Here is a 27,890-nt window from a genome sequence, read left to right on the forward strand (position 1 = left end):
CACCCAGACCAGGCATCCCAAGCATTGCCGGATTCCCCACCCCTAGGGCTCACAAACCTGGCACCCAGTTCCCAGGACCCAGGCGAGGCAACCCAAGCATCGCCAGATTCCGCAACCCCCACCCCACAAACCCCTGGGGCTCATGAACCTGACACCTAACTAGTAGGACGGCCTTAGGACCTAGGCCAGGAGACTCAAGGCCCGCCAGATCCCCCAACCCTGAGGATCATGAACCCAACACACCCACCTAAAAGGGAGGCACCAGGATCTTGGTCAAGGGACCCAAACCCTACCAGTTCCCCTGTCCCCAGGGCTCAGGAACCTGGCCCCCACCCTTAGGCAAACCCCAGGACCTGAGCCAAGCTACCCAAGCCCTGTCAGATCCTCCGTCCCTGGGACTCATGAATCTATCCCCCACTGGGTCCAGGCTGGCATGACACGTCCCACCTCAGCATCCACAATTTTATTCCACAGCCTGGCCTAGTCTAGTCTGTCCCCTGTTCCAGCTCCTACTGGTGGGTGCTGCAGCTTATCCTATCCCAGTCTGATTGCTGTCCCGATCCTAATGTGAACTGGCTGGTGTGCAGACTGATCTGGCTCTCCTGCCCTTGCCCTGGTTTTCAAATCTGCCAGTGGGTGTTATGTGCTGGCCCAGACTGGTCTGTCTCCAGACCTGACCCACATGTATGCTATGCTGGCAGGTAGTGTAACACGGCATTGTCTCAGCTGCTTCTTGCCTTGCTTTTTTTTTTTTTTTTTTTTTTTTGTCATTTAAAAACTTTAATGCAGTTCCAGCAGATTCTCTTCACTTCAGCTCCTTCACCAACAGGCCTGGGGGAAGCAACTGCTTGAGCTTCTCGGCCTTTTCCTTGTCCATGATGACCAACGTGTACAGGTACCTGCTGCAGCGCACTTTGAACTTCACGTTGTCCTTGTTTTTCTTCATCTTGACATACTTGGCATCCTTGCGCCGCACTGTCAGCAGGAAGTCTTTGATCTCTTTGACTTTGTGGTGCATGGCAACGGGCGGCAGGCAGCACCGGGCAGCCAGACACCAGAGTGCCTTGCTTCTTGTGCTCACCTGAAGGAACTGCATCCCAATGAAGGAGTTTCCCTAAGCTCCTCCATCTAGTCTCCTCCCAGTGGCAGTTCTCATGCACACCAGTGGATCGCTGACCCAGGCTGACTTTGCCCACCTTCTGCCCTGGCAAGAACCGTAGCCTTGCTCAACTAGCAACACCCATTCTGGTTCTTGTTATTGGGTGTTACAGCCCAACAATACTGGCCCACAACCAGACACGGCTTTCACACAGTTCGGGGGAAGTCAAGACCTAGTCTGGTCTGTTCTACACCCAACCTGGTGTTCATGAGTGCCAGTAGGGGGTTGAAGTCCAGCGCAATCTAACGCTCCACAATCCCAGTACACACCCGCACCAGTGCAGTCTGTAGCCATGCCCAGCCAAGCCTACTGCCACCAATCCTACTTTTGCCCTCACCAGTGGGAACCCCAACCCAGCAAGGGTCCCCCGTACCTCCCCAGCAAGGCCTGACCCCACCCGCAGTTCTTTAGACGAGCCAGCAGAGACTGCAGTCCCACAGAAGTGAGCCCACATTTCCTCCACAGATCCTGCTATCAGACCCACTTCTCTCACTCTTTTTCTCCCCCTCAAAGCAATCTGCTGTCAGTCCTCTACTTAAATACACATCATAGATTTGTCTATGGAAGTCCCTCAGCTGTAATTCCTGACCTAGACACAAAAATCACAGGTCATCTCTCACTGCCACCTGTGTGATCCCATCCTTTCCCTGCAAATCAAGACCCCTCAATTAGAGTGCGCCATTTGCCCAGCGCCTTTGGCTGGGTCCGCCTGGGCACTTTGGCGCAGGAGGGGGGGAGGTGGGGACAGGGAAAGAAGTGAAGCCATGCGGCCTGGCTACAGGCACCAGTGAGGGTCAAAACACAAAATAACTTCCAGGATGAGGTGGTCCCAGAAGCCCGCTGAGCTTCCTTCCCCTGCAATATTTATTCTCAAAGTGTGGTTCACCAGTCTCAAGAAAATGCAGAAGATTATTTCAGAGTCCATCTGATTTGTGCTGTTGTCACAATCTTAATACACTATTTGTCAACTAAGTCAACAGTTGTGCCAGTGGGACATTAGAGCTATACCAGAGCACAAACGAAGTCAGGAGCACCATAATGAAGTCACGGCTATATACTCACAGCTTCATTTAAGAGTGCCAACCACAAAGCACTATAAAATCATTTTATCACCCCTCAACTCTATTGCTTAAAAGATTAATTTATGTATTTGAAAGAGATAGACAAAGAGAAACTCCAGCTGCTGGTTCATTCCCTAACCAGCCACAAGGACAGGCACCCAGGAAAGGCAGAGCCAGGAGCCTAGGCCTCCATGCAGGTCTCCCACAGCATGGCAGGGGTTCAAGGAATTGAGCCAGTGGATGGAAGTCACTCTTTCTTTCCAACAAATAAATTTTTTAAAGAAACAAGCAAAATGTCAATTAATAATGCTAAATTAAATCTATTTTATGACATAAGATTACTCACAAAAGTAAGTATATCAATTATGACTTCATCATTTAGGATTCCAGCTCCCAAAAGCATTTAGTGGAGTTTTAATTTTTCAATGATTATGAAGATTTTCAAAATATAAGCTCTTAAGTATCAGACCCAACTTAAGATTTGATTCCAAGGTCTGTGATAATTAAATATTTTTCTAAGCCAATGAGCAATGAGGCAAGCCCTCATTATTAAACATAAAGATTTCATTATGCCCTAATACAAACAAAACAAAACAAAAAAAAACCACCCAACAACAAAACTAAAAACCCCAGGACTTAAAAGATCACACACATGTTCATTAACAGATTAAAAAATGCAAGCCCAAAGTTGGATCTACCCCTGTTTGAGATCTGCTCTTGTTTTTTCTTAAATTTACTTTGTATTATGCTAGGATCATAAAAACTAAACCCAAGGATTTCTTCTTCATGTGCGTGCCTCATTTTTCCATCTTTATCGTGCTACAAACCTGTGCTTAAGTTTGCTATTAACTCCAACACAAACTCACTGCCAGGTAGAACTGCCAAATTATCAGCATGTGACTGAGAGCCTGAGTAAGGGCACCAGAGCGTGCAAGAACAAAAGTTAAAGAAACGCTTGGAAGACCTGGCCAGAGAAAGCACAGAAGAATCATGCTGAACACCTGGAACGTACCCTTCACGACATCAAGGACTTCTCTCCTTTGTTTCTATCCTAGTGTTTGCAATAGTTCCTGGTACTTAGCACATGTGCAGTAAATATTTATTCAAAAAAAAAAAAGAATTAAGATACAATTTTCATTATTAACATACTTCACAGCCAAGAAAATAAAAATTCTCCTAAAATGAATCCAAAGATGTCCTGTATTTAAACACTTCACTTTGGGACTAGCACCTGGGGCAGAGTATGCAAAGCTGTGGCCTGTAGCGCCAACATCCTATTTGGGGGCCAGTTTGTTTCCTGGTTGCTATACTTCATGATCCAACTCCCTGCTAACCAGTCTGGGGAAGCAGCAGAGGATGGCCCAAGTCCCTGGGCCCCTGCACCACATAGGAGGCCTGGAAGAAGCTCCTGGCTGTTAGCTTCAGACTGGCTCAGCCCTGGCGACTGTTTCCATCTGGGGGGTGAGCCAGCTCTGTTTCTCTTTGTCTCTCTATAACCCTTTCTAGTAAATAAAAAAGCATTTTTAAAAATGCTACACTTTCTCATTACAACAAAATAATAATAATTAATTATTTTGGAGCTTTCCATTATTCACTGGAAAATTTAAAGTAGAACACAATTACCACAAAAAAGTACAAGTTTTCAAACTCCACATTTGATCACCAATATCCCGATTCTACTATCAAAAACAGAAATACTGTAAATAAAAAAGAAGTCCAAAATGGCAGTTAAAAGCTCAAAACAAAGTAAAACCAAAACCAGACATTATTTGCAAGTATTTAAGTCCATCAGAATATCAGTAGCTTTTCAATAGAAAACTGTAACAGAGATGATGGAAAGAACTTAATTTCATGTCTGTCAATTCCTCCATCTTGCAAGTATTCTTCCATTTGTAACAAAGTTAAACAAGCATAACTCGTGCATCAGTAAAGGAGGTATTAAGGAGAAGGGCTATTTACAAAAATCCACAGGGCTAAGTAAAATTCCATGCAAGTAAAATCTCAGGTGGATTAAACGGCTGACAAGCAAGACTACTCTTTTTACCTCTATATATGTAATATAAACAGTAATTTTTTTGAGAAATGAGAAGCTTCATTTATTTATAACATTCAATAGCCTGGAAAAACAAGAAATCTGAAAGTTTACAAATCCTTTTCTATGACAGCCCAAGTGTTTATTTCATCGTTAACTTAAGTTCTTATGCCTGAAGATACAGATACACAACAATGCCTACCTTTAATTAAATATACCTTCTACAAAGCATATTAGCTATCACTAAAGAGAAAATCAATAGTAGGAGCTCCTGATGTACTGGTATAACACCTAAAAAATTCTTGAAAGGAAAGGTAAAACTTACTTCTTAATACAGTTTGTCATGAGAAGATGGACATCTTGTCTTTCATCTAAAAGCAGCATTGCCCCTAAATAGCCAATGCGTTTGTCTGTAAATTTCTGAGATGCAATAAGCTTGAGGCACTCCAACTACCAAGAAAGAAAAAGGGGTGGGGAAGAAATTAAGAAGTTGTTACCATCATTAACAAAGCAATATTTTTATTCAAATTCCCAGATGACTGAAGTATAAACTATCATCAAATTACCTAAAGAAAAGGCAAATATGCAAGACCTTTGGGGATCCTGATAACAGTACTCAAATTCTAGAATAACAAGGCCACATGCCATTTTAAGAATCCAAAAGTTTTACTTTAGCTCTACATTTCTAAAAACACAAACTTATTAACCACTGTGACAGACACAAAGAAACCCAAAATTCCAAATACTATCCCTCCGTTACACTGACTGAGCACCTAAAACACATATGTGTTCACGTGTGCTTCACATATCAAGAATCAAAAAGTTCAGTGGCTGGAAACACATCAAAGTGTCAAACACTGTCCTAAAGATCAAGAACATGTAATTAATTTAAAAAGAAACAGACAATAACTAACTTAATACACTTGGGGCTTTTAAGCACTATGAGGAAGGATCTTTTGTTTCCTATATTTTTCATTCACTTTTATTATTTTACTAATTTTCACTTGACAGTCAGGGTTACAGAGAGAGATGGAGAGAGATCTTCCATCCGCCAACCCACTCCCAAAATGGCTATAATGGCCAGACGAGAGCTGACCTGAAGCTGGAAGCCAAGAGTGTCCTCCAGATCTCCCACATGCATGCAGCATCCCATCCCTTTAATGAGCAACTATAAATACACACATATCCTGGGCCCAGCACCGTGGCCAAGTGGCTAAAGTCCTCACCTTGAACGCGCCGGGATCCCATATGGGATCCCACTTCCCTTCCAGCTCCCTGCCTATGGCCTGAGAAAACAGTCGAGGACGGCCCAAAGCCTTGGGACCCTGCACCCGTGTGAGAGACCAAGAAGCTCCTGGCTCCTGGCTTTGGATCGGCGCAGTACCAGCCGTTGCGCTCACTTGGGGAGTGAATCATCGGACAGAAGATCTTTGTCTCTTCTCCTCTCTATATGTCTGACTTTGCAATAAAAATAAATAAATCTTAAAAAAATATAGAGAGAGGAAGAAAAAAAACTTAGTAGTGGAGTTAAGGTATTTTATGATTTACTTATATAACTGTCCAGGCTTAAAACTCCTCACAGTTAAAGAGTTGTCTCCTTTCTAGAAAGTTACCAACACTTTCATATACTTTTATCACTCCAACACGACAAATAATAAAAAGGTCAAACATTCCATGTGGAACAGCAGTTTTCCAAGGGCATCCACAAGTCTGACTCTCCAAGAAGAGCTTTCAAAACCAAGAACCAGGTGGCCAGCAAGGAGGCTTAGAGGATAATCCTCCGCCTGCAGTGCCGGCATCACATATGGGTACCGGTCCATGTCCCAGCTGTTCCATTCCCAATCCAGCTCCCTGCCTGCGGCCTGGGAGAGCACTGGAGGATAGCTAAGGTCTTTGAGCCCCTGCATCCACATGGGAGATCCAGACAAGAAGCACCTGCTTTCAAACTGGTTCAGCTCTGACTGTTGCTGCTGCTGCCTGGAAAGTAAACCAGTAGATGGAAGATTTTTCTAACTCTCCTTCTCTCCAAAACTGTCTTTCAAATAAAAATAAATACATCTTTTAAAATACGTATATTTAGGAGGTCAGGTTTGTGACACAGTGAGGTAAGCCACCACCTACAACTTCAGTATCCCATACGGTCCAGGCTGCTGCTGTGGCTACTCCACGTCTGATCCAGCTCCCTGCTGAAGGTCTGGGGAAAGAAGTGGAGTCTGAGTCGCGTGCTTGGAGCCCCGACAGCCTTGTGGGAGACCCGGAAGAAGTTCCCTAGCTGTTGGCTTTGGCTTGACCCAGCCCTGATCACTGAGGCCACCTGAGGAATAACCTGCAGATAAAGATCTCATTCTTTCTTTCTCTTTCTCTCTTCCAGCCTCTTTCAAGCAGATAAACGAATCTTTAAAAATATGTAAAAAATGTTTTAAAAATTAAGTTATCCTTTATAAACATGAATCAGAAAGGAAGCAGCAATAATTGACAATAAGATCATACAAAAATATTTTCTAATATAAATTTATCTATTAGGTTTAAAAAGTCAAACAGGAAAGCAAAACAATACTTTTCCAATTTATGTGCATTTAGAAACACCTATGGTTCATGAATGCCTATACTGCTGCGAAGCACATGATTCAAACAGAGAACAACCTGGATCAAAAAAGAAAACTCAGGGCTGAAACTATGGTATAGTAGGTTAAGCCTCCACCTGTGACACCAGCCTTTCATATGGACACTGGTTCAAACCCAGCTGCTCTGCTTCTGATCCAGTTCATTGCTATTGTGCCCAGGAAAGCAGCAGAGGATGGCCCAAAGCCTTGGAACCCTGCACCTGCGTGGCAGACCCAGAAGAAGCTCCTGGCTCCGGGTTTCAGACTGCCTGAGCTCCAGCCATTACAGCCACTTGGGGAGTGAACCAGCAGATGGAATATCGTTCTCGCTGTCTCTCCTTCTCTCTGTAAATCTGATTTTTCAATAATAAAATAAATCTTTAAAAAAAAAGATGCATGTATACAACAGAAATCAGTCACTAACCCACTAAACCAGCTTAACCAGCTTTATCAAATTTTAACACTTTATCTTGTTTATTTTAATATTACAACTTAAACAAGACCTCTGTATATCAAGTCTCAATTCCATTTCCCTTTTCTCCTAGAAGTAATCAAACTCCAAAACAGCTGTTAATCTCAACTGTGCCTTAGGACCCTTAATATACATGTGAAGTTGAGTGGGCTTAAGGTTTTCTCAAGTTTTATTTGAGAAAGAAAATTTCATCTGCTCTGTCACTCCCCAGTGCCTGCAAGGGCCGGAGGCTGAAGCCAGGAATTCAAACCGACTGCCTGAGTGATCTCATCACCCTGCAGCACGCACACAAGCAAGAGGCTGAAACCAGAAATCCAAGCTGGGAGTTCTACCTAGCCACTTCAACACTCAGCCAATAAAACAAATACCCACTACCAAAAGTAGTTTCAGCAGTTTCAAAATTTATAAAATTTTGAATATACAGTATAATTGATTTTCATCCAAATACCTTTCAGTTTTATTCACAATAAGAAGCATTAATATGGGACTGGTACATGATGTCACAGGCTAATAATCCGCCACCTGCTAGTGCGAGCACCCTGGGTCACTTCCAGGCTGCTCTACTTCTATCCGGCGCCCTGCTTTTGGCCTGGGAAAGCAGCACAGGATGGCCCCACCCTTGTACTCACACACCCACGTGGGAAGACAGAGAGGAAGCACCTGGCTCCTAGCTTTAGATCAGCTCAGCCCTGGCTGTTACAACCATTTAGGGAGTGAACCAATGAATGGAAGACTTTTCTCTCTCTTCTCTTTGCAAAAAAAAAAAAAAAAAAAAAAAAAAAAAAGATCAGCTCAGTTGTGGCTGTTGTAGCCACTTGGGGAGTGTGAATCAGTTTATGGAAGATGTTTCTCTCTGTATCTCCTTCTCTCTCTAAATCTGCCTTTTCAATAAATGTTTTTTAAAAAGAACTTTATGGGCTCAGCACCATGGCCTAGCAGCTAAAGTCCTCGCCTTGAACGTGCCAGGATCCTATATGGGTGCCGGTTCTAGTCCCGGCAGCTCCACTTCCCATCCAGCTCCCTGCCTGTGGCCTGGGAAAGCAGTCGAGGACAGCCCAAAGCCTTGGGACCCTGTACCTACATGGGAGACCCGGAGGAAGTTCCTGGCTCCTGGCTTTAGATCGGCACAGCACCAGCCGTTGCACTCACTTGGGGAGTGAATCATCGGATGGAAGATCTTCCTCTCTATCTCTCCTCCTCTCTGCGTATCTGACTTTGCAATAAAAATAAATAAATCTTAAAAAGAAAGAAAGAAACAGAAGGGAAGGAAGGAAAAAAATGGCTTTCAAATAAAAATGAATGAATTTATTTTAAAAAGATACATTAATTCATATTCACATTATATACTAACCCACTCATATCAGCTTGCCTAGACCCAGCACAATAGCCTAATGGCTAAATTCTTGCCTTGCATGCGCCAGGAGCCCATATGAGTGCCAGTTCGTGGCCCTGCTCGCTGCTCCGCTTGCCATCCAGCTCCCTGTTTGTGGCCTGGAAAAGCGGTAGAGGACAGCCCAAAGCCATAGGACTCTGCACCTCCTTGGGAGACCCAAAAGCAGCTCCTGGCTCCTGGCTTCGAATCAGTTCAGCACCAACCACTGCAGCCACTTAGGCAGCGAATCAGTAGACAAATGAAGATCTTTCTCTGTATCACCTCTGTATCACCTTTCTCTGTATGTTTGTCTTTCTAATAAAAATAAATCTTTAATAAATAAATAAAAAAGTATCAGCTTGCCTGCTTTTTTTGAGGACAGATAACTCAACTGGTTTACAACCAAAATGGCCACAACAGTCAGGATTTTGCCAAGACAAGACCAAAAGCCAGGAATTCTATCCTGGGTCTTCCATATGTGTGGTAAGGTCTCAAGCTCTTGGGCCATCATCCATTGCCTTCGTAGGTACAACAGCAAGACACTGGATCCGAAGCAGAGCAGCCAGGACTCCATCAGCACTCCAGTAGGGGACGGTGACAGCACAAGGGGTGGTTTAACCCACTGCAACACAATGCAACGCCAGACCCTGAACCGATCTTACAAACTTATCATTTAAAACTTCAGAGTTTTAGACTTAAAGCCACTATTATCTTTTATATGAATGAGATGCATTTCAATGAATGTATTACACTTTTTAAAAATTCATGGGAGTCAACACTGCTTCAATGCTGGCATCCCAACATGGGCACCTATTAAATCCTGCATATAGAGAAAAAAATTAAGAAAACATCTAGCATATCTTTCTTGACTACTGATTATAGTCCAAGCAAGCCCTTTGGCAGAATAACTGCAATCCACTGGTTAATCCTCATCAAGCTGGAGGCCACCGCCAAAGCATCCTCTGCTCTACATGAGTCTCAATGGACAGGACACAGAAGGTAATATCGCACCTTTCAGATCTGCTGCTTTCCCTCACTCCTGCCTTCAGTTCCTCTGTGATCAAACTGCAAGACTACCAAACCTCCTCTCTTCACGGAACTAACAACCCCCAAGCAACAGCACCATCCAAGACTGCCTCTGCTGGCAGCCATCTCAGACCAGCCTACCTGGCCAAAGTGAGCAGGGTAGCCCAGCATGTGCATGTAGAGCAGTTTTGCCACATTCCGACATCGGTATGTATTGTCTTCTTCCCTAAAGGACGAGCGGATGGCAGCACACTCCTTCTGGATCATCTCTCGCTCCTCAGCTTGGGTTCGGGCTGTCCGGATGGTCCGGATCAGCTCCCGCAATCTGATGGGGGCTGGCATTCTCTGCACGTGGAAAGACAGTAAACAGAGAGGGTCACATGTTTACACTCTCAGAAGTGTCCACACAACTTCCCAAATCAACTTTCATCTGATTTATAAAAATGCAAGAATTCCCAGGTCCAGCTTGACTAAGCTAAACAGACTTGCTAAACATGCCATCATAAACCAAATTCTCAATTCAGTAAGTTCCTGGGAATGGTATAAACAAAAATGTTGTGTAGTAAATTAAGCAAAGTAAGACAAAGAACTCACCAACACGCAAAGTCTACCACTAATATCAAAATAAGAACTATGCCAACACAATTGGTTTTCAATCCTTCATGTAATAAAGAAAAACCATATATGACCCTATGTCAAAGGTATTTCTGCTCAACTGCTATCAAACTACAAACTACAGATGGATACAGTCACACCCACAGCTCAGTTCAACAAAACAGCAAATGAGCAGGGAAGACGAATTATCAAATTTAAAAATATCTAACAAGGACGCTATCTCAGTCTATATAGCATGAACATACTCTGAAAATGAAAAAAGCCAACCTCAGGGAATAAGACTGTCAATATCATGAAGGTTTTTAAAAATGAAAACGGCCCAATGTGGCTAAATCCTCACCTTACAACTGCCAGGATCTGATACAGGTACCAGTTCCTGTCCTGGCAGTTCCACTTCCCTTCCAGCTCCTTGCTTGTGGACTACAAAAGCAGTCAAGGATGGCCCAAAGCCTTGGGACCCTAAACACTCCCTCTCCAGTGGGAGACCCATAAGCTCCTGGCTCCTGTCTTTGGATTGGCTCAGTTCCAGCCTTTGCGGCCATGTGGGTAGTGAATCAGCAGATGAAATATCATTGCCTCTGTCTCTCCTTTCTGTAAATCTGCTTTTCCATTAAAAATAAATAAAACTTAAAAAAAACAGTGCTCACACTAGAACTACAATGACTTGCAGGTGGGGGAGAGGGACGCGTTTCCACTAACCCTAAGCTCACATGGTAAAAAAAAGAAGAGGGGGGATGGAACCAAACACCAAAGCTAAAGCAAAAATCTTACAGTAGGAAACACAGAAAAAAACCTTTCTGAATTCAGATTAAATAGACTTCTTATATAACCACAAAATACAAATGAAACCCTGATAGATTTTATAAAAATTGAAAGCTTTTGTGTCTCAGAAGACAAATCTGTAAAAATGAGAAAAGCCACAGAAGGAAAACTTTCAAACTAAAAAAACTTACAAAGGATTTCTATGCACCACATATAAATTTTACAATTCAGAGCCTGGCACAATGGCTCAGTGGCTAAATCCTCACCTTGCAAGCACCAGCATTCTATATAGGCGCCAGTTCTAATCCCAACAGCTCCACTTCCCATCCAGCTCTCTGCTTGTGGCCTGGGAAAGCAGCCCAGGATGGCCCAAAGCCTTGGGACCCTGCACCCACGTGGGAGACCCGGAAGACGTTTGTCTCCTGGCTTAGAATGGGCCCTGCTCCAGCCATTGTGACCAATGGGGAGGGAATCATCGGATGAAAGCTACATATTTCTGTCTCCTCTCTATCAATCTTTCCAACAAAAATAAATAAGATATTTGAAATAAATACATTTTACAATTCAGTTATAAGACAATCATTTGAAAGTGGGGACAGATGCTGAGCACAGCTGTTTAGACACTGTTTAGATACCCACACCCCACTCCTGAGTACCTGGCGTTGAGTAGGCTTCTAACTGCAGCTTGTTGCTAATGTGTGCCCTGGAGGAGGCAGGTGATGGCTAGGAACTGGTCCCTGCCCCCTATGCAGGGAACCCAGATCAAATTTCTGATACCTGGCTTTAGTCTGGCCCAGTTCCAAATGTTGTTGCAATTTGAAGAGTGAACTAGCAAGATCACTTTCTCTTTTAAATTTAGTCAAAATTTTAAAGTGAATAAAAGATACAAATTCAGAAAAAGATACACTAATAATCACAAAACAATGCATAGCATCCTTAATTATCAGAAAAACACAAATACCACAAATTACAGTGGAAGCTACCTGACGCCATCAGGAGGGCTACAGCTGAGCACTGACCGGGTCAAGCATTTCAAGGCAGCAAAGACACTACTGCCCCTCAGGGCACTCCGCGTCAGCATCTGGCAGGAGTTCTTGACTCCAGTTTCCCGCTAACACGGACACTGCAGGGCTCGAGGTAACTGGGAGCCTGCCACTCACATGGGAAAGGTCGGAACTGAATTCCCAGCTGCGGCCCAGGCTGGTTCAGCCCCAGCGCTGCAGGTATCTGCGGGCTGAACCAGCAGGGAGATCAGCTCTACCAAGTAGTGACAACGATACAGAACTGAGTTTCCAAAAACTATTAACAGAAATAAAACTTATGCCAGTACCTTGGAAGAGCTTGTAGTTTGTATAAATTTAAACATATGTCAGACTATGACTCAAGAAATAAACAGAAGTTTTCATGCAAGAGAAGTACCAAACTATTAAGAACAAAAACATGTTTTCACCAAGACTTGTCTAATTTATACTGACAAAGACTTCACTCACAACTGTTAAAACCGGAAACACCCCAAAGGTCCATAAGCAGGTAAATGATTGGATGTATCCATAATGAAATACTTCTCATATGAAAATGAATCAATTTGCAATACAGAAAACTTGAGCAAGAAAAAAAAAACATTCTGGGGCCCAGCACGGTAGCCTAGTGGCTGAAGTTCTCGCCTTGCATGCAGCAGCATTCCACATGGGCACTAGATCTAATCGCAGTGGTCTAACTTCCCATCCAGCTCCCTGCTTGTGGCCTGAGAAAGCAGCAGAGGACGGCCCAAAGCTTAGGGATCCTGCACCCGCGTGGGAGACTGAGAAGAAGCTCCGGGCTCCTGGCTTTGAATAGGCTTACCTAGACCTACAGTTGTCTCCATACTTTAAAAATCAATATTACATGTATAGGTGAAATTACATGATTGCCAGGATTCATTTTAAAATACTCCAGATATGACCAATAGTTGTTGCACCATGAGTTAACCCACAGGTTACAGCACCTTCATCTCATGTTGAGTCCTGGGGTTTAAATTCTGGCTGCTGCACTTCTGGTCCAGTTCCTTGCTTAAGCACCTAGGAAAGTCAAAGGGCGCTCAAGTGTTTGGGTTCCTACGGCCCAATGGGAGACCAGAGCAAGGTGCTGACTAAACCTTGGGCAGCTAGAGAACGAACCAACAGATCTCTCTCTCTCCCCCTCTAAATTTCTCTCCCTCCCCACCCCCACACCTGCCCCCGATTCTACCTCTTTCTCTGTAATTCTGCCTTTTATATAAATAAGGACTGGCAGTGTGACATGATACGCAGTCACTGCCTGCAGTGCCAGTATCCCACATAGGCACCAAATGAAGACCCAGCTTCTGCACTTCCAACCCAGGTCCCTGCTAAGTGTGCCTGGGATACCAATGGGAGATGGTCCCAGAGCTAGGGCCCTACAGCCATGTGGGAGGTTCAGAGGAGATCGGACTCCTGCTTTGGTCTGGCCCATCCCTGCCACTGCAACCTTCTGGGGAGTGACCCAGAGGATGGAAGATACCTCTGTCTCTTTCTCTCTCTGAATTTCTTTTTCAAATAAATAAATACTTATATCAATTAATCTATTAATTAATACCTAATGATTTCTGAAAAACTACCAGGGGAAAAAGTCTTGGGGGTCAGCACTGTAAAGTAAATTAAACTCACAATTGCAATGCCCTCATTTCATACGGGAGCCACTTCAAGTCTCAGCTTTTCCAGTAAAGCTTCCTGCTAGAGTAGCTGGGACAATAGCACAAGATGGTACAAATAACTGAGTTTCAGAACCTTTGCAGGCCTAGATGGAGTTACAAGCTCTTGGTCTCAGCCTGGACCAAACCAAGACGTGGAGGCCATTTGGGGAGTGAGCCAATGTGTGAAAGATCTCTTTCTCTGTAATTCTGCCTTAAATGGCACAGTGACTAAATCCTCACTTTGCAAACACCATATGAGCGCTGGTTTGGGTCCCAGCTACTCCCCTTCCTTTCCAGCTCCCTGCCTGTGGCCTGGGAAAGCAGTCGAGGATGGCCCAAAGCCTTGGGACCCTGCACCCACGTGGGAGACCTAGACAAACAAGCTCCTGGATCCTGGTTTCAGATCAGCTCAACTCTGGCCGTTGCAACCATTACGGGAGTGAATCAAAGGATAAAAGATCTTTCTCTTTGTCTGTGGATAAATCTGATCTGCCTTTCCAATAAAAATAAATCTTAAAAAAAATTATTACTTCATGCCAACTTGTACAGCAAGAACACTAACCTGTAGGCACTGTCTTAAGAAATCATGGACGATGACAGGTCCACACTTACAGGGAGTCTGTACAGTAACTAATGGAATCTGTCCCCTCTACCACACCAGCAGTCTGTTTACTGAGAGGGACATTAAAAGCCTATGCTCGGGGGACCCAGCGCGATGGCACAGTGGTTGGGGTCCTCGCCTTGCACGCCCAGGATCCCATGCGGGCGCCAGTTCTACTCCCAACAGCCCTGCTTCCCATCCAGCTCCCTGCTTGTGGCCTGGGAAAGCAGTCGAGGACGGCCCAAATCCTTGAGACCCTGCACCCATGTGAGAGACCTGGAAGAAGCTCCAAGCTCCTGGCTTCAGATAGGCACAGCTCCAGCCGTTCCAACCATCACAGGAGTGAATCAACAGATGAAAGACCTCCTCTGTCTCTTCTCCTCCTCTCTGTACATCTATCTTTTTCAATTTAAAAATTAAATTAGGGTCCAGCGCTGTGGCCTAGCAGCTAAAGTCCTCACCTAGAACGCGCCGAGATCAGGTTCTAATCCCAGCAGCTCCACTTCCCATCCAGCTCCCTGCTTGTGGCCTGGGAAAGCAGTCGAGGACAGCCCAAAGCCTTGGGACCCTGCACCCACGTGGGAGACCTGGAGGAAGTTCCAGGATCCTGGCTTCAGATCAGCGTAGCACTGGTCGTTGCAGTCACTTGGAACCACTTGAATCATCGGATGGAAGATCTTTGTCTCTATCTCTCCTCCTCTCTGCATATCTGACTTTGCAATAAAAATAAATAAATCTTTAAAAATTTTAATTTAATTTTAAAAAATTTAAATGAAAGACAGTGTTCTACTTTCTCAAACTCACTACTGTCAGCAAAAAATACTAAAATGCCCCCAATAAAATGGGCCTAGGTGTCCGGATGATGCTCAGTCAGCAAGAGCCGCACCCCCGGCCCCAGCTCCCTCCTGGACAGACCCTGGACACAGGCGACCGCGCAGCCCCGCCGTGGACAGCGGCACACCCAGGGAGGCAGGCACGTGCTTCAACTGTCACTTGTGCAGATCCTGCACCGGAGATGCCGAATCTCAGGGCTGGAAAAGGCTGCCAAGCGTCAATGTACGCCTTCCTTGACACCACACTCGCCACTTTCCAAGGCGAATGGGCAACACGAAGGCCACTAGGTGCCACCTTTCAAGTAATCAACACACATAACTTGAGGAGCAAAGTCTACTTCGAAAATTCAAATTAACAAAATCCACAAGGAGGGTCTCTCCTCCTCTCTCTATACCTGACTTTGTAATGAAAATAAATCTTTAAAAAAGAAAGAAAAAAAAAGGAATAGAGCAAAATCACAAACCACCAAACTTAATGTCATTCATTCCAGAAACATTTGTTCAAGGACATTTTTCCACAGGATGACAAGAACAAACATTAGAAGGTTATTTTAGACTACAATAACAAATTTTCCCCAGTATATTTTTCATGTATCTAAATTCTGCTGATTTTGGATATACAAGTGAGAGTGGTCAAAAGAGGCAGGTGAAAGAAAACAGTACAATATTATTTTGCGGGGGAGGGGAGGGGTAAGGCAGACTTAGAGACAAAGGGACAGATCTTCCACCCACTGGCTCGCTCAAATGGCCACAATGGCCAGAGCTGGGCCACTCTGAATCCAGTGACCAGGAGCTTCTCCTGGGTCTCCCACACAGGTGCAGGGGCCCAAGGATGTGGGTCACACTCCACTGCCCTCCCAGGCCATTAGCAATGAGCCAGATCAGAAATGGAGCAGCTGTGACTCCACTGGGAATGGCAGTGCTTCAGGCAGAGGCTTAACTTGCTAAGCCAAGGCACCAGCCCCACAATATTCATTTATATATATATTTTTTTCTTTTATAATTTTTGATGATGATCACATGGTTGACCGGGGTGGGAAGGATTGAGGGCTAGGGGAAAATGGGTGAAATTATTGTTTCCAAATTCTCTATTGCTTCTCTGGAGGAAGAGGAGAGACAAAGGGGAAAGCCACACCCAGCTTCCCAAATGTTCCAGTACCGAGGGATAGGGGACCGCCACCCAACACCAACCCAGGGTCCCAATATAGTGCCTGTTCTAAGGTTTTCAACCAAGTGGTTTAGATAGTTCTGAAATGCTGTCAGTTTCACCAGTCCAAGGGTGAGGCAGTCCTCCCAATGTCCACTGGGTGACACAGTCAACCTCAAACCTCCACTCTCCTAGACTTTTGCCGTCATCGTTTTTGGGGTAGTTGTCCGATTTTAAACTCATGTTTCTGATATGCAAGGGGAAAAGTACCACTGACATTAATGTTTAAGTAAAATACCTAGAAATAAATTCGTTCTAAGTACTATATGAAGAAAAACATGAAATCTAGGCTACATTCATCAAAAGACCTAAAATAAAAGCTCCACAAATGCAAACATACCATGTGAATATGAAATTATCATTAACAAGTTCAGGCCTCCAAAATCAGTATATGCATATACAAGGGAGCCTCAAAAATTTCATGAATTTTATACAACTGATTGTCTATACAAAAGAAAATTATGTAAGACATCCTCCCAACACTGTGTATTATTCCAGAAAAATATATATATACATACGTATATTTTAAAGATTTATTTTATTTTTATTGGAAAATCATATATGCAGAGAGGAGGAGAGAGAGAGAGAGAGGAAAATCTTCTGTCCAATGATTCACTCCCCAAGTGAGCACAACGGCCAGCGCTCTGCTGATCCGAAGCCAGGATCCAGAAACTTCCTCCAGGTCTCCCACGCGGGTGCAGAGTCCCAAGGCTTTGGGCTGTCCTCGACTGCTTTCCCAGGCCACAAGCAGGGAGCTGGATGGGAAGTGGAGCTGCTGGGATTAGAACCTGCACCCATAAAGGATCCTGGCATGTTCAAGGCGAGGACTTTAGCCGGTAGACCACGGCGCTGGGCCAGGCCCAGAAAAAAATACATTTTTTAAGTTTATTTTCATCAACTTGAAAATTAGAGCTACAAAATGATAACACTCCACTTTAAAAAAATACTTTTTTAAGATTTTATTTTATTATTGGAAAAGCAGATATAAAGAGAAGGAGATACAGAAAGTTATTCTGTCTGCTGGTTCACCCCCAAGCAGCCTCACTGGCTAAAGCAGAGCAAAGCCAATCTGAAGCCAGAGCCACAAGCTTCTTTCGGGTCTCCCACGCAGGTGTAGGATCCCAAGCCTTTGGGCTGTTCTCTATTGCTTTTGCTCAGCTCAGCTCAGCTCCACTCACTGCAACCATGTGAGGAATTTCTAGCCGATGGAAAATCTTTATCTATGTCTATCCTGTCAATATGCCTTTCCAATAAATAAAGGGAAAGGTAAGAGAAAAAAAGGAAAAAAAAACAACTATAAAACTCCAAGGAAGCTGGGCAGGAAGCACAGAGCATCAGGAATTCAAATAAGCCATTCTGATAAGACAGGCGGACTTCCCAAGTGTTGGCTTAACCATGCACCAACACTTGCACCTGAAAACACCTGTTTAAAAGGTCAAGATGAGAGCCCGGCATAGTAGCCTAGTGGCTAAAGTCCTCGCTGTGCTGGAATAACATATTGACACCGGTTCTACTCCCGGCTGCTCCACTTCCCATCCAGCTCCCTGCTTGTGGCTTGGGAAAGCAGTCCAGGATGGCCCAAAGCCTTGGGACCTTGCACCCACGTGCGAGACCTGCAAGAGGCTCCTGGCTTCTGATTGGGTCAGCTTCTGCCATCGCAGCTGCTTAAGGAGTGATTCAATGTATATTTGGTACATGTATATCTGACTTTGCAATAAAAAATAAAATAAAATAACTTAAAAATAGATCAAGATGAAATTATATTTACCGAGCACGATGTGCTAAGACTTGTTACAGAGGGGCAGATACTGTGGCACATGTTCTGGCCGCTCTACTTCCAATCCAGCTCCTTGCCAATAAGCTTGGAAAAGTAGTGGAAGTCAGCCTAAGTGTTTAAGGCCCTGTTGTCCCTTTTGGAGACCACTATGAATCTCCTGACTCCTGGCTTCAGCCTGATATAGTCCCGGTCGTCATGTCCATTTGGATCTCAGTCTCTCACTCTGTCTCTCCTTTTGGTCTTTGTAACCCACTTTCAAAAATGCATAAGCAAATTTTTAAGCAGACTTGCAATAAATGGAATGATGTCTTTTGTAAAAACAAAGAGTTCCACATGTTAGTACAGTAGATAAAGTATACATCAAGACAAACACTGGGCCCAGTACCATGGCCTAGCGGCTAAAGTCCTCGCCTTGAACGTGCCAGGATCCCTTATGGGCGCAGGTTCTAATCCCGGCAGCTCCACTTCCCATCCAGCTCCCTGCTTGTGGCCTGGGAAAGCAGTCGAGGATGGCCCAATGCTTTGGGATCCTGAACCCGTGTGAGAGACCAGGAGGAAGTTCCTGGCTCCTGGTTTCGGATAAGCACAGCACCAGCCATTGCAGCTCACTTGGGGAGTGAATCATTGGACGAAGATTTTCCTCTCTCTCTCTATCTCTCTATATATCTGACTTTGTAATAAAAATAAGTAAATCTTTAAAAAAAAACAAACACTGAAGAAAAACTATAACCGGGGTAATATGCCTATAAATAATGGAAGAGGTTTAGGAAAATCAGTAACTTAAATTTTTTATTCATTTATTTGGAAAGCAGAAAAACAAGCAGACATCTCCCATCTGCCTACAGAGTCAGAGCTGTGCCCAGAACTGAGGCCGGTTCTCCCAGACTGGGGCACAGACACAGCTCCTTCGGCCCGCATCAGCACGAAGCTGGAGTTGGGAAAGTCGCTGGGATCCAAACTTAAACACTCCAACACAGGACACAGCATCCCAAACAGCACTCTGCTATGCCAATATCTACCAGTAAATTAATAACTTATTAATAATAAAGAGAATATTTATATTTTACCATGTATTTAATCATTAGATTATTTCATACAATAGAAACAATATACAAGCACATTCTTCAAACACAGGTGAACCTGCGAGGGCGGCTGTGTGAGACGGTGTCACACTCTCTGGTGACGGCCTGGCCCCGTCCCTCCCTCCCGCTGCTCTCTGCCCCACCATTTGATCCTTCTCCCAAACACGTCTAAACTATCCATCACGGAAAACTCAACTGACTATTCTCTTTGTTCCTTCAGCTCAAACCACATAAAGTTAGTTGGCTTAGGTATTCCATGGTAGTGATAAAAAACCGGTAAATGTTTCGGAGGTCAGTCTATTTCCACTAGTACTAAATTGGGAAGCTCAGTCTTTTTTTTTTTTTAAGACTTATTTATTTTTATTGAAAACAGATTTATAGGAGGAGTAGAGACCAAGAGAAAGCACTTCTGCCTGCTGGTTCACTCCCCAAGTGGCCACAATGAGCGGAGCTCAGCTGATCTGGGTCTCCCACAGGGGTGCAAGAACCCAGGTCTTTGGACCATCTCCCTCCACTTTTCCAGGCCATAAACAGGGAGCTAGGAAGGAAGGGGAGCAGGCAGGATATGAACTGGTGTCCATACAGGATCCTGGCATGCTAAGGTGAAGATTTCAATCACAAGACAACTATACCATGCCATCAGTCTTTTTTGTCAGTTCCACAGGATAACGAATTACGTAATATTCCAAAGAAAGAAGCATGGCAGTAGTGAAAGCATATGCCTTTGACACTGCCTGAAGCTTCTGCTGAATGAAACAGAGGGACAAAAAGTTACACTGATTTCAGGATTAAACATCTAAATAGTATTCTCAAAGACATGGAAAAAAGATTCTATATGCTTTGTCTTTTTTAAAATGTGTATTTATATTGGATACGCAGATTTACAGAGAGGAGAGACAGAGAGAAAGATTTTTCATCCACTGGTTCACTCTGCAAGTGGCTGAGATGGCCAGAGCTAATCTGATCTGATCTGATCCAGTCAGAAGCCAGGAGCCTGGGGTATTTTCCGGGTATCCCACATAGGTGCAGGGTCAAGAACTTGGGCCATCCTCCATTTCATGGACCACCTCCACAAGCAGGGAGCTGGATGGAAAGTAGAAGAGCTGGGACATGAACTGGCGCCCATGTATGCCATGCTTGGAGGAGGAAGATTAACCAGACGAGCCATCGTGCCAGTCCCTGTATCTTTTCTGAACTTGAAAATAAACCTCACCAACATCAACTCTAGGAGCTGCATGTAAATACCCTGCCGACACTCCGGAACTCAGGGTCCTCACTGCGCTCGGCTGACACTGACCAGCCATCACGGTGTGGTGCATGAGCACTTTTTCCAAAGTATTTTCATTCACAGTGATTTTGCACGGTGATCACCACACATCAAGTGCTGTCAACGCCTAAGGCATATCACACATGTAATAGTTCTTATCTTCCAGCAGCTTAGGGAAAAATAGACAATTCAACTGGTACTACAAAACTGCTACACTCCTTCGCCTGAGAGAAAACACACCACACTCGTCAGCCTGGGGGCAAAGAACAGGTTCACTCGGTGGAAGCAAGAAGCACATTCCTGGAATGGGCACAACAAGGAGAATAAAAAATATACAACAGTAGCGCAATGGCAAAAGGGTCAGTGTTAAACAAAATTCATAAACGCTAGCAATATCAAAGCATTTCCTCATTCTACTTTCTTTCTTTTTCAACTGGAAGGGCAGATCAGATCTACAGACAGGAGAAACGCAAAGATCTTCCATCTGCTGCCTCATTCCCTAAATAGCAGGTATGGCCAGAGCTGACCAATCTGAGGCCAGGAGCCAGGCGTTCTTCCCAGTCTCCCAAGCAGGTACAGGGCACCAAGACTTTGGGGCTTGCCCGACTGCTTTCCCAGGCCACAAGCAGGGAGCTGGATGGGAAGTGAAGCAGCCAGGACATGAACCAGTGCCCACATGGGATCCCGGTATTCACTAGGAGAGGATCTAGATATCGAGTGTCATTGTCCTGGGGCCTCCTCATTCTACTTTAATTAATACCACTTATTAAGATTTCATTATTGAAAAACAAAATAAAGGATCTACACAGCCCATCTTCTCACTAGTAGAAAAAAACACAATTCAACACAATACATACGATCAGGGGGACAGGTGCCGCAGGACAGCAGGCCGCACCTCAGCCTGCAGCACCGGCATCCCTTACAACTGCCAGTTTAAGTCTGGCTGTTCTACTCCAAACCGGCTCCAGGCTAATGTACCTGGGAAAGCAGCAGAGGAATGCCTCGTCCCTGGATCCTTAGAGAGAAGGAAAGACAGAAAGCTCTTACGTCCACTGGCTCCCTCACCAAGTGAACACAACGGCCGGAGCTGAGCTGGCCAGTGCACTCAGGCTAAGGAGTGAATCATGAATCAGTTAAGGGAAGATTCTCTCTCTCTCTCTCTCTCTCTGTCCTTCTCTGTGTAACTCTGCCTCTCAAATAAATAAAACAATCTTTTAAAGAAAAAAAAAAAGAGAAATCAAGCCTAATGAAACTTTTTAAAAATTAGATTAATTATTTTAAAGTCAGTGCTACATCAATCCATCTTCCATTCACTGGTTCACTCCACAAATGGCTGCAAAGGCAGGGAGCTGTACCCAGACAGAGCCAGGACCGCCAGGAGTTTCCTCCCGGTCTCCCACGTGGGTGAGGAGCCCAAGGACTTGGGTCATCCTCTGCTGTTTTCCTAGACCATTAGCAGAGAAGTGGAGCAGCTGAGACTTGAACCAGTGCCCATATGGATTCCTGCCTCTGCTACTGGCGGCTTAACATACTGTACCACAACGCCAGTCGCTATAACGACCTTTTAAAAAGGAAATTAAGGGCCGGGAGCGGTGGCACAGTGGTTAAAGTCCTGGCCTTGCACACCCGGGATCCCATATGGGCACCGGTTCTATCCCGGCAGCCCCGCTTCCCTTCCAGCTCCCTGCTTGTGGCCTGGGAAAGCAGTCGAGGACGGCCCAAAGCTTTGGGACCCTGCACCCGCGTGGGAGACCCGGAAGAGGCTCCTGGCTTCGGATCGGCATAGTATCGGCCCGTTGTGCTCACTTGGGGAGTGAATCATCGGATGGAAGATCTTCCTCTCTGTCTCTCCTCTCTGTATATCCACCTTTCCAATGAAAAAATAATAAAAAATAAATCTTAAAAAAAAAAAAGGGAAATTAAAACCAACCTCTTTTCTTCAACTTGAAACTACAGTTTCGCCATACGGAAGCTTAGAAAAGAATTTGACTAACTTGAGCTGTAAAAGCACTAATGGAACAATTACTTTTGAGTTGTATAATCATTTACAAGAGTAAGCTCTGATAATGAAACAGTATACATCAGCCACTCTGTAAGTCTTAGTTTTAACCATAAATCTTATAAACAGAGGAGTACATTCGCTTAAGAGCTGATACGGAGCTGCTATGTGGGTTAAGCCTCCAACTGCAGCTCCTAGCTTCCCCTACAAGTACGGGTTCGTGTCCTGGCTGCTTTACTTCTGATCCAACTCTCTGCCAATGTCAGGAAAAACCAAAACAACAATTCTAAAAAAAATTAATTTTTAAAAAAGAACCAGCACCCACATGAGATCCCAGTGCATTCAAGGCAAGGACTTCAACCACTACGCTATGATGACGGGCCCTAAAAATGTTAATTTAAATTAAAAGTAAAATTCTGGGCCCAGCACAATAGCCTAGTCGCTGAATCCCTGTCTTGCATGCACCAGCATCCCATATGGGCATCTAATCGAGTCCCGGCTGCTGCATTTCCCTTCCAGCTCCCTGCCTGTGGCCTGGGAAACCAGTCCAGGATGGCCCAAAGCCTTGGGACCCTGCACCTGCACAGGAGATCCAGAAGAAGCTCCAGGTTCCTAGCTTCGGATAGGCGCAGCTCCGGCTGCTGCAGCCAACTGGGGAGTGAATCAGTGGACAGAAATATTTCTCTCTCTCCTTCTCTCTGTATATCTGATTTTCCGATAAAAATAAATCAGTCTTTAAAAAGAGGGAAAAAAGTACCCATGAGTTTCATTTTGTTTTTCAACAACAAAATCTTTCAATCCCATTTTACCCATGAACTTTCTGTAGTATCTTTGCCTGTGTTCGCTTAATATTAAAATTCCTTTCTATTTTTAAGTATTATCCTGTAAAAGAAACTGAATAAAATTAAGAGATGAAAGCCAAATAAGAACTGAAAACGACTCACAAGCCAATGAACATTTGATTACAAGCAGGCACTGTGGCACTGTGGCACAGTGGGTTACATCAACACCTACAATGCCTGCATCCCATAAGAACACAGGTTCAAGTCCTAGCTGCTCCACTTCCAAACCTGCTCACCGCTGACATTCCTGGGAAGGCAGAGGTGTACGGCCCAAACACCTGAACCCCTGCCACCCATGTTTTAACCTGTTTTATGGAGTTCTTACTTCCTGGCTGGACCTGGCCTATCCCTAAGTCACTGTGGCCATTTGGGGAACAAACTAACAAATGAAGATCTCTAACTCCTCAAAAGAAAAAAAAAAACAAATCTTTAAAAAAAAATTAAGCACTATGGTGTCAGTCAGTGGCATACCATCATAGCCCTCCATCTGTGGCACTGGCCTATGGACGCCAGCTCCTGTTCCAGCTGCTCCACCTTCAATCCAGTTACCTGCTTGCGGCCTGGGAAAGTGGCAGAGGATGGCTTATGTCCTTGGGACCCAGCACCCACACGGAAACCAGTAAGAAGCCCCTGGCTTCAGACTGGCTTAGCTCTGGCTATTGCAGCAATTTGGGAAATGAACCAGTGAATGGAAGGCCCCTCTCTGTAAAATCTGCCTTTCAAATAAAAATGAACTTTTAAAGAATATATATATATACACATATATATATACACAAACGCTTAAAACTGCTAAACAAGTTGAAACTTGAAGAAAAGTAGTATTTTTTAATTTTTCCTGAAGCTTAATCTAAGTAAGAGTTTTAAGGCTCTGAGATCAGTTAAGTCCTGCTACACACACAAAATTCAAAAATCCTCATCACATGCAGGTAAGAGGATTAGGCACTACAAAAATGTGTTTTGCTATGTAGATACCCAATTCAATGTTTTAATTAAAAATAATCTTTTACAAAATACTCAACTTATTATACTTGCACAGTTTTCATAAATACAAAAAAAGTGGGTTTTTATGCCAACAAATTTTAAAACTCACTTTTAAAGTAAATACTGGGGGGCAAAATATCGCCAGGGCACTACTAATAATTTCTGTACTTGTTAATTTCATTCTTAAAATATGCCGAATCAGAACTGCTGTCAAACAGACCAAAGAGCAAACAACTGTTACCACAAGAAAACGGAACGCACCTTTTCAACACTGCTCATTTCAAGCGCAGTTCCCAATAATCCTAAACAAAGCTGACACTGGTGCAGGTGCTGATCAACTAACCCTAAACTGAACAATACTTTGACAACAAAGTGTTAATGCAAAAGAAACACTTTTGCCCTGTAAATACAAACCACTCAGGAAGGAGCAGCTTCCCCTGGAAGCAAGCAGGAGAAATAGAACATTTAGAAGCAACAATCACACGCACTTTTTCCTAACCCTGGTGCATCCCACTCTGACAATGTTAACATCATCTAAAATTAAAAACAAATAATAATAATTAAAAAAAAAAGAATGAGCAGTTTAAATGCAAATTCATACAATATGAAAGGAACTGAGTTTAACAGCACTCCAGGCTCCCCCAGTCTTCCAATTGGAAAAGTTTAACCAGAAACACACTACAGCAGCAACGACAAGGGGGCTACTCGGCAAATGACTGAACACGCACTGGTGCTTAGTGGCTGACAGTTCCCTTAAACCAAGAGAGACCCCACAGATTCCGACGAACACACGTGCACAGAACCACTAGTTAATGTATTTTTGAAAAATCTCTTTAAAAAACAAAGAACACAAAGTCTATACTGGAAACACCGAGTTGTCACGCGACTTGTGCGGGAATTTATCTCAATAACCGGTGAGAACAACGCATCTCTCTGTGGCTCAGAAGTATTAAAAGATGCGGTTAAGTTCAAGTCACAAATTTTAATTTCAGCAGTCACTAGACTGTGACCTCCCTCAAATATGTGATTCCTCTTTTGCAGATGTGAAAAAACCAGGCTGAAATAAAATGGGGTGATTCACTCGCCCAATTTTAAATGTAGGAAATAATCGGTGAATTCGCGTGAACTACTCTCTGTTCACACAAGCAAACAGACACCTGGCATGCCCTTATTTTCTCAAACCAAAAAGTTGTATATAGTCTGAAGCCATTACAAGGACCGATACAAAAAAAAAAAAAAATCACCTATCCCCAGGGGAGAAAAGGAAGAAAAACAAATCCAACACAAGAAGTACTTTTAGAACCAGTCAGCAAAGACCTTCGCTACAAACCCTCACGTCTCTCATTAATCCCTGCACGCGCCCAAAGAAGTTACTCTACTCCCTGCCTCCGTCAGATTCATACTTTGCACAGATTACCTGCTCCGCGATAGGGCACTATCAAGACAGACATGCCAGAGTCGCCAAGTGCCAAGAAAAGGAAAAAAAAAAAAAAAAGAAAGTGTGCCACAAAGGAGAAAGTCCATGACAGCCCCAGTCCCCCAAAAGTCTGCTCTGGCCACGGGGTGGGGTAGGATGGGGGGGTGCAAGGATCTCCCCTAACCCAGTCCCGATCCAACCCACAGACCAGGACGAGCGCTACAGACTGACGCCCGCAGCCTCGGGAGTTGTCAGAGCAGGGTTTCAGCGGAGTGACTTCTTCAACATTAAACAATAATCCTAATACATTTCGGGGGGGAAAGGGGAGATTGGGAAGGGAGGAAGTTGGTTGCAAGATTGAGAGGCAGGCGAGGCCAATGTCCGGCACTTGGAGGACGGCACTGCAGCGGCAGGCAAGCATTTGAACAGAGCCTTGGGGGGTTGGGGGGGAACCGCTCAGAGTTCTTCCACGACCTGACCCCGGGTCTCCACACACACCACATCGCCCGATAACGTGGCTCGAGAGAAGACACGCGGGGGTGGGGCCCGCACCGCTAAATGCCTGGGCGTCCGGAATGCGCTCTCCAAGACAGATCGCAGCCAGAAGGGGGAAAAAAAAAAAAAGTCAATGGGTTCCAGGAGGCCCGCACCCGCCGGGCAGCAAGGCCACCTCACGGAAGGCCGCCGGGGCCGCGCGCCGCTGCTCCCGGGCTGCGGCCTCGGGGGGTCAAGCCCCCAGCAAGTCGGGGGAGCGACCCCGGGGGGCTCGGGGCCCCAGCCTCGGTGGTCTCTGCTCACCCCCAACACACACACACACACACACACACCCCACAGCCCCACAGCGGACCCCTGGGACTGACAGCAAGCTCCCGGCCGTGCGCTCGCGGCAGCGCCAGGGCCCGAGCAGCGAGACGCTCCCAGCGCCGCGAGTGACACTCACCGGCCCGAAACCTCGAAGGAAAGCAGCAGCTTCGGGGGCGGCGGCGGCAGTGGCAGCAGGAACCGAACATCCAAAATGGCGGCTCCCTCGGCCTCACCACCGCTCCCGCAGGCGGAGGGATCCTCGGGAGGAAGGGAGTTTTTTTAACAAACTTCCCACGCTCTCGCACAACACTTAGGTCCCTCGCCCCCTTTCCCGGCCGATCCCGCGTCCCCTGACGGCAACTTCTCGGGGCCTCCCTACTCGGATGACCCAAGAACTCGGACCCCGCCGAGGACTATTTGCCAAGGAGGAGGCGACTGCGCCGGGCAGAGCGACGCAGAGCGTAGCAGGAGTCGGGGCTGTCACTGATGACGCGAGACGCTGCTGCCGAGTCACCGCTGCGATGGGTGTGAGCGAGAAAGAGCCGGCCGACCCCGCTCCTGGCGGACATTGGTTCCGCTTCCTTGGGGAGGGGCGGGGGATAGGCTACCAGGAAGCGTGAGGCCACCTGAAGAGGGTGGGGCTAGGGAAAGCAGCCGAGGCAGGTGGAGCCGAAGCTCTTCCCTGTCACCCTTGACACTTTGCCTAGCCTTTAGAAACATGCGTCAAGTGGTCTTGGGAGCTATGGTTTTATGGTAACTGTGCAACAAAATGTGAAACGAGTTCGAGGTTGACACAGGAAAGATTCCACAGTATTGCCCTTGGCTTGTGCGTTGCATAAGTCGCTTGTGTAGTCTCCAGGACGTGTTTGCACGTATGTTAAAAAAAAAAGAGGGGGGGGAGGGGAAATATTTGGACTAATGGTCGTTAAAAGTCCTTCCAGAACGATCTTTCCTGAGCCAAACAAAACCCACGAGTAGTGGCCTGAGAAATAATTATTACCATTGGAAATGAATCTTTTCCATAGACATGGACATAGTGCCCTGATATCTTGGTCCATTTTAAGGATAGATGACCTACCTTGGCCAGCAAGCTAAATCCTGCCTCGGCACATCCCTGCCATGTGCCAGCACCTTCCATCCAGCCGTCCTGCTAACACATCCTGGGAGGCCGCACGGAGATGGTGGCTCTAGTGTTTGGGGCTCCTGACACCTGCTTGAAAGACTCAGGTGCATTCCTGGCACCAGGCTGTTACTTACCCAATCCCTGACCTTGGCTTTCCATAGCCCTG

General features: G+C 45.2%; 2 protein-coding genes and 1 non-coding gene across 4 annotated transcripts in view; all 3 read right to left on the bottom strand.

The window, feature by feature from the left end:
• AP1G1 (adaptor related protein complex 1 subunit gamma 1) overlaps positions 1–27,057 on the bottom strand; it is a 62,562-nt gene extending 35,505 nt beyond the window's left edge. Inside the window, exons 1-3 of one of the 2 annotated variants that reach the window (XM_040982412.1) lie at positions 26,738–27,057; positions 9,867–10,070; positions 4,578–4,702 (exon numbers count right to left, since the gene is read on the bottom strand). In XM_040982412.1, coding sequence (XP_040838346.1) covers positions 4,578–4,702; positions 9,867–10,067 — 326 coding nt within the window. In that variant the 5' untranslated portion in view covers positions 10,068–10,070; positions 26,738–27,057. The remainder of the gene's footprint in view (positions 1–4,577; positions 4,703–9,866; positions 10,071–26,737) is intronic. The other variant, XM_040982413.1, reaches the window with a different exon arrangement.
• On the bottom strand, positions 768–1,063 carry LOC121157939 (60S ribosomal protein L38-like). The gene has a single exon (XM_040982414.1). It carries the CDS (start codon positions 1,016–1,018, stop codon positions 806–808), a length of 213 nt encoding a protein of 70 aa, XP_040838348.1. The 5' UTR covers positions 1,019–1,063; the 3' UTR covers positions 768–805.
• Positions 15,377–15,508, bottom strand: LOC121158140. The gene has a single exon (XR_005884157.1). It is a non-coding gene; the product is annotated as a small nucleolar RNA SNORA13 (small nucleolar RNA).
• Positions 27,058–27,890: the final 833 nt, after the last annotated feature.

This window comes from Ochotona curzoniae, unplaced genomic scaffold, assembly GCF_017591425.1.
Source record: "Ochotona curzoniae isolate NIBS_2020 unplaced genomic scaffold, NIBS_Ocur_1.0 contig_3622, whole genome shotgun sequence".
Lineage (NCBI taxonomy): Eukaryota > Metazoa > Chordata > Mammalia > Lagomorpha > Ochotonidae > Ochotona > Ochotona curzoniae.

Coding starts and splice junctions, on each gene's coding strand:
- LOC121157939 (XM_040982414.1), bottom strand. CDS start 1,018: ATGCACCACAAAGTCAAAGAGATCAAAGACTTCCTGCTGACAGTGCGG.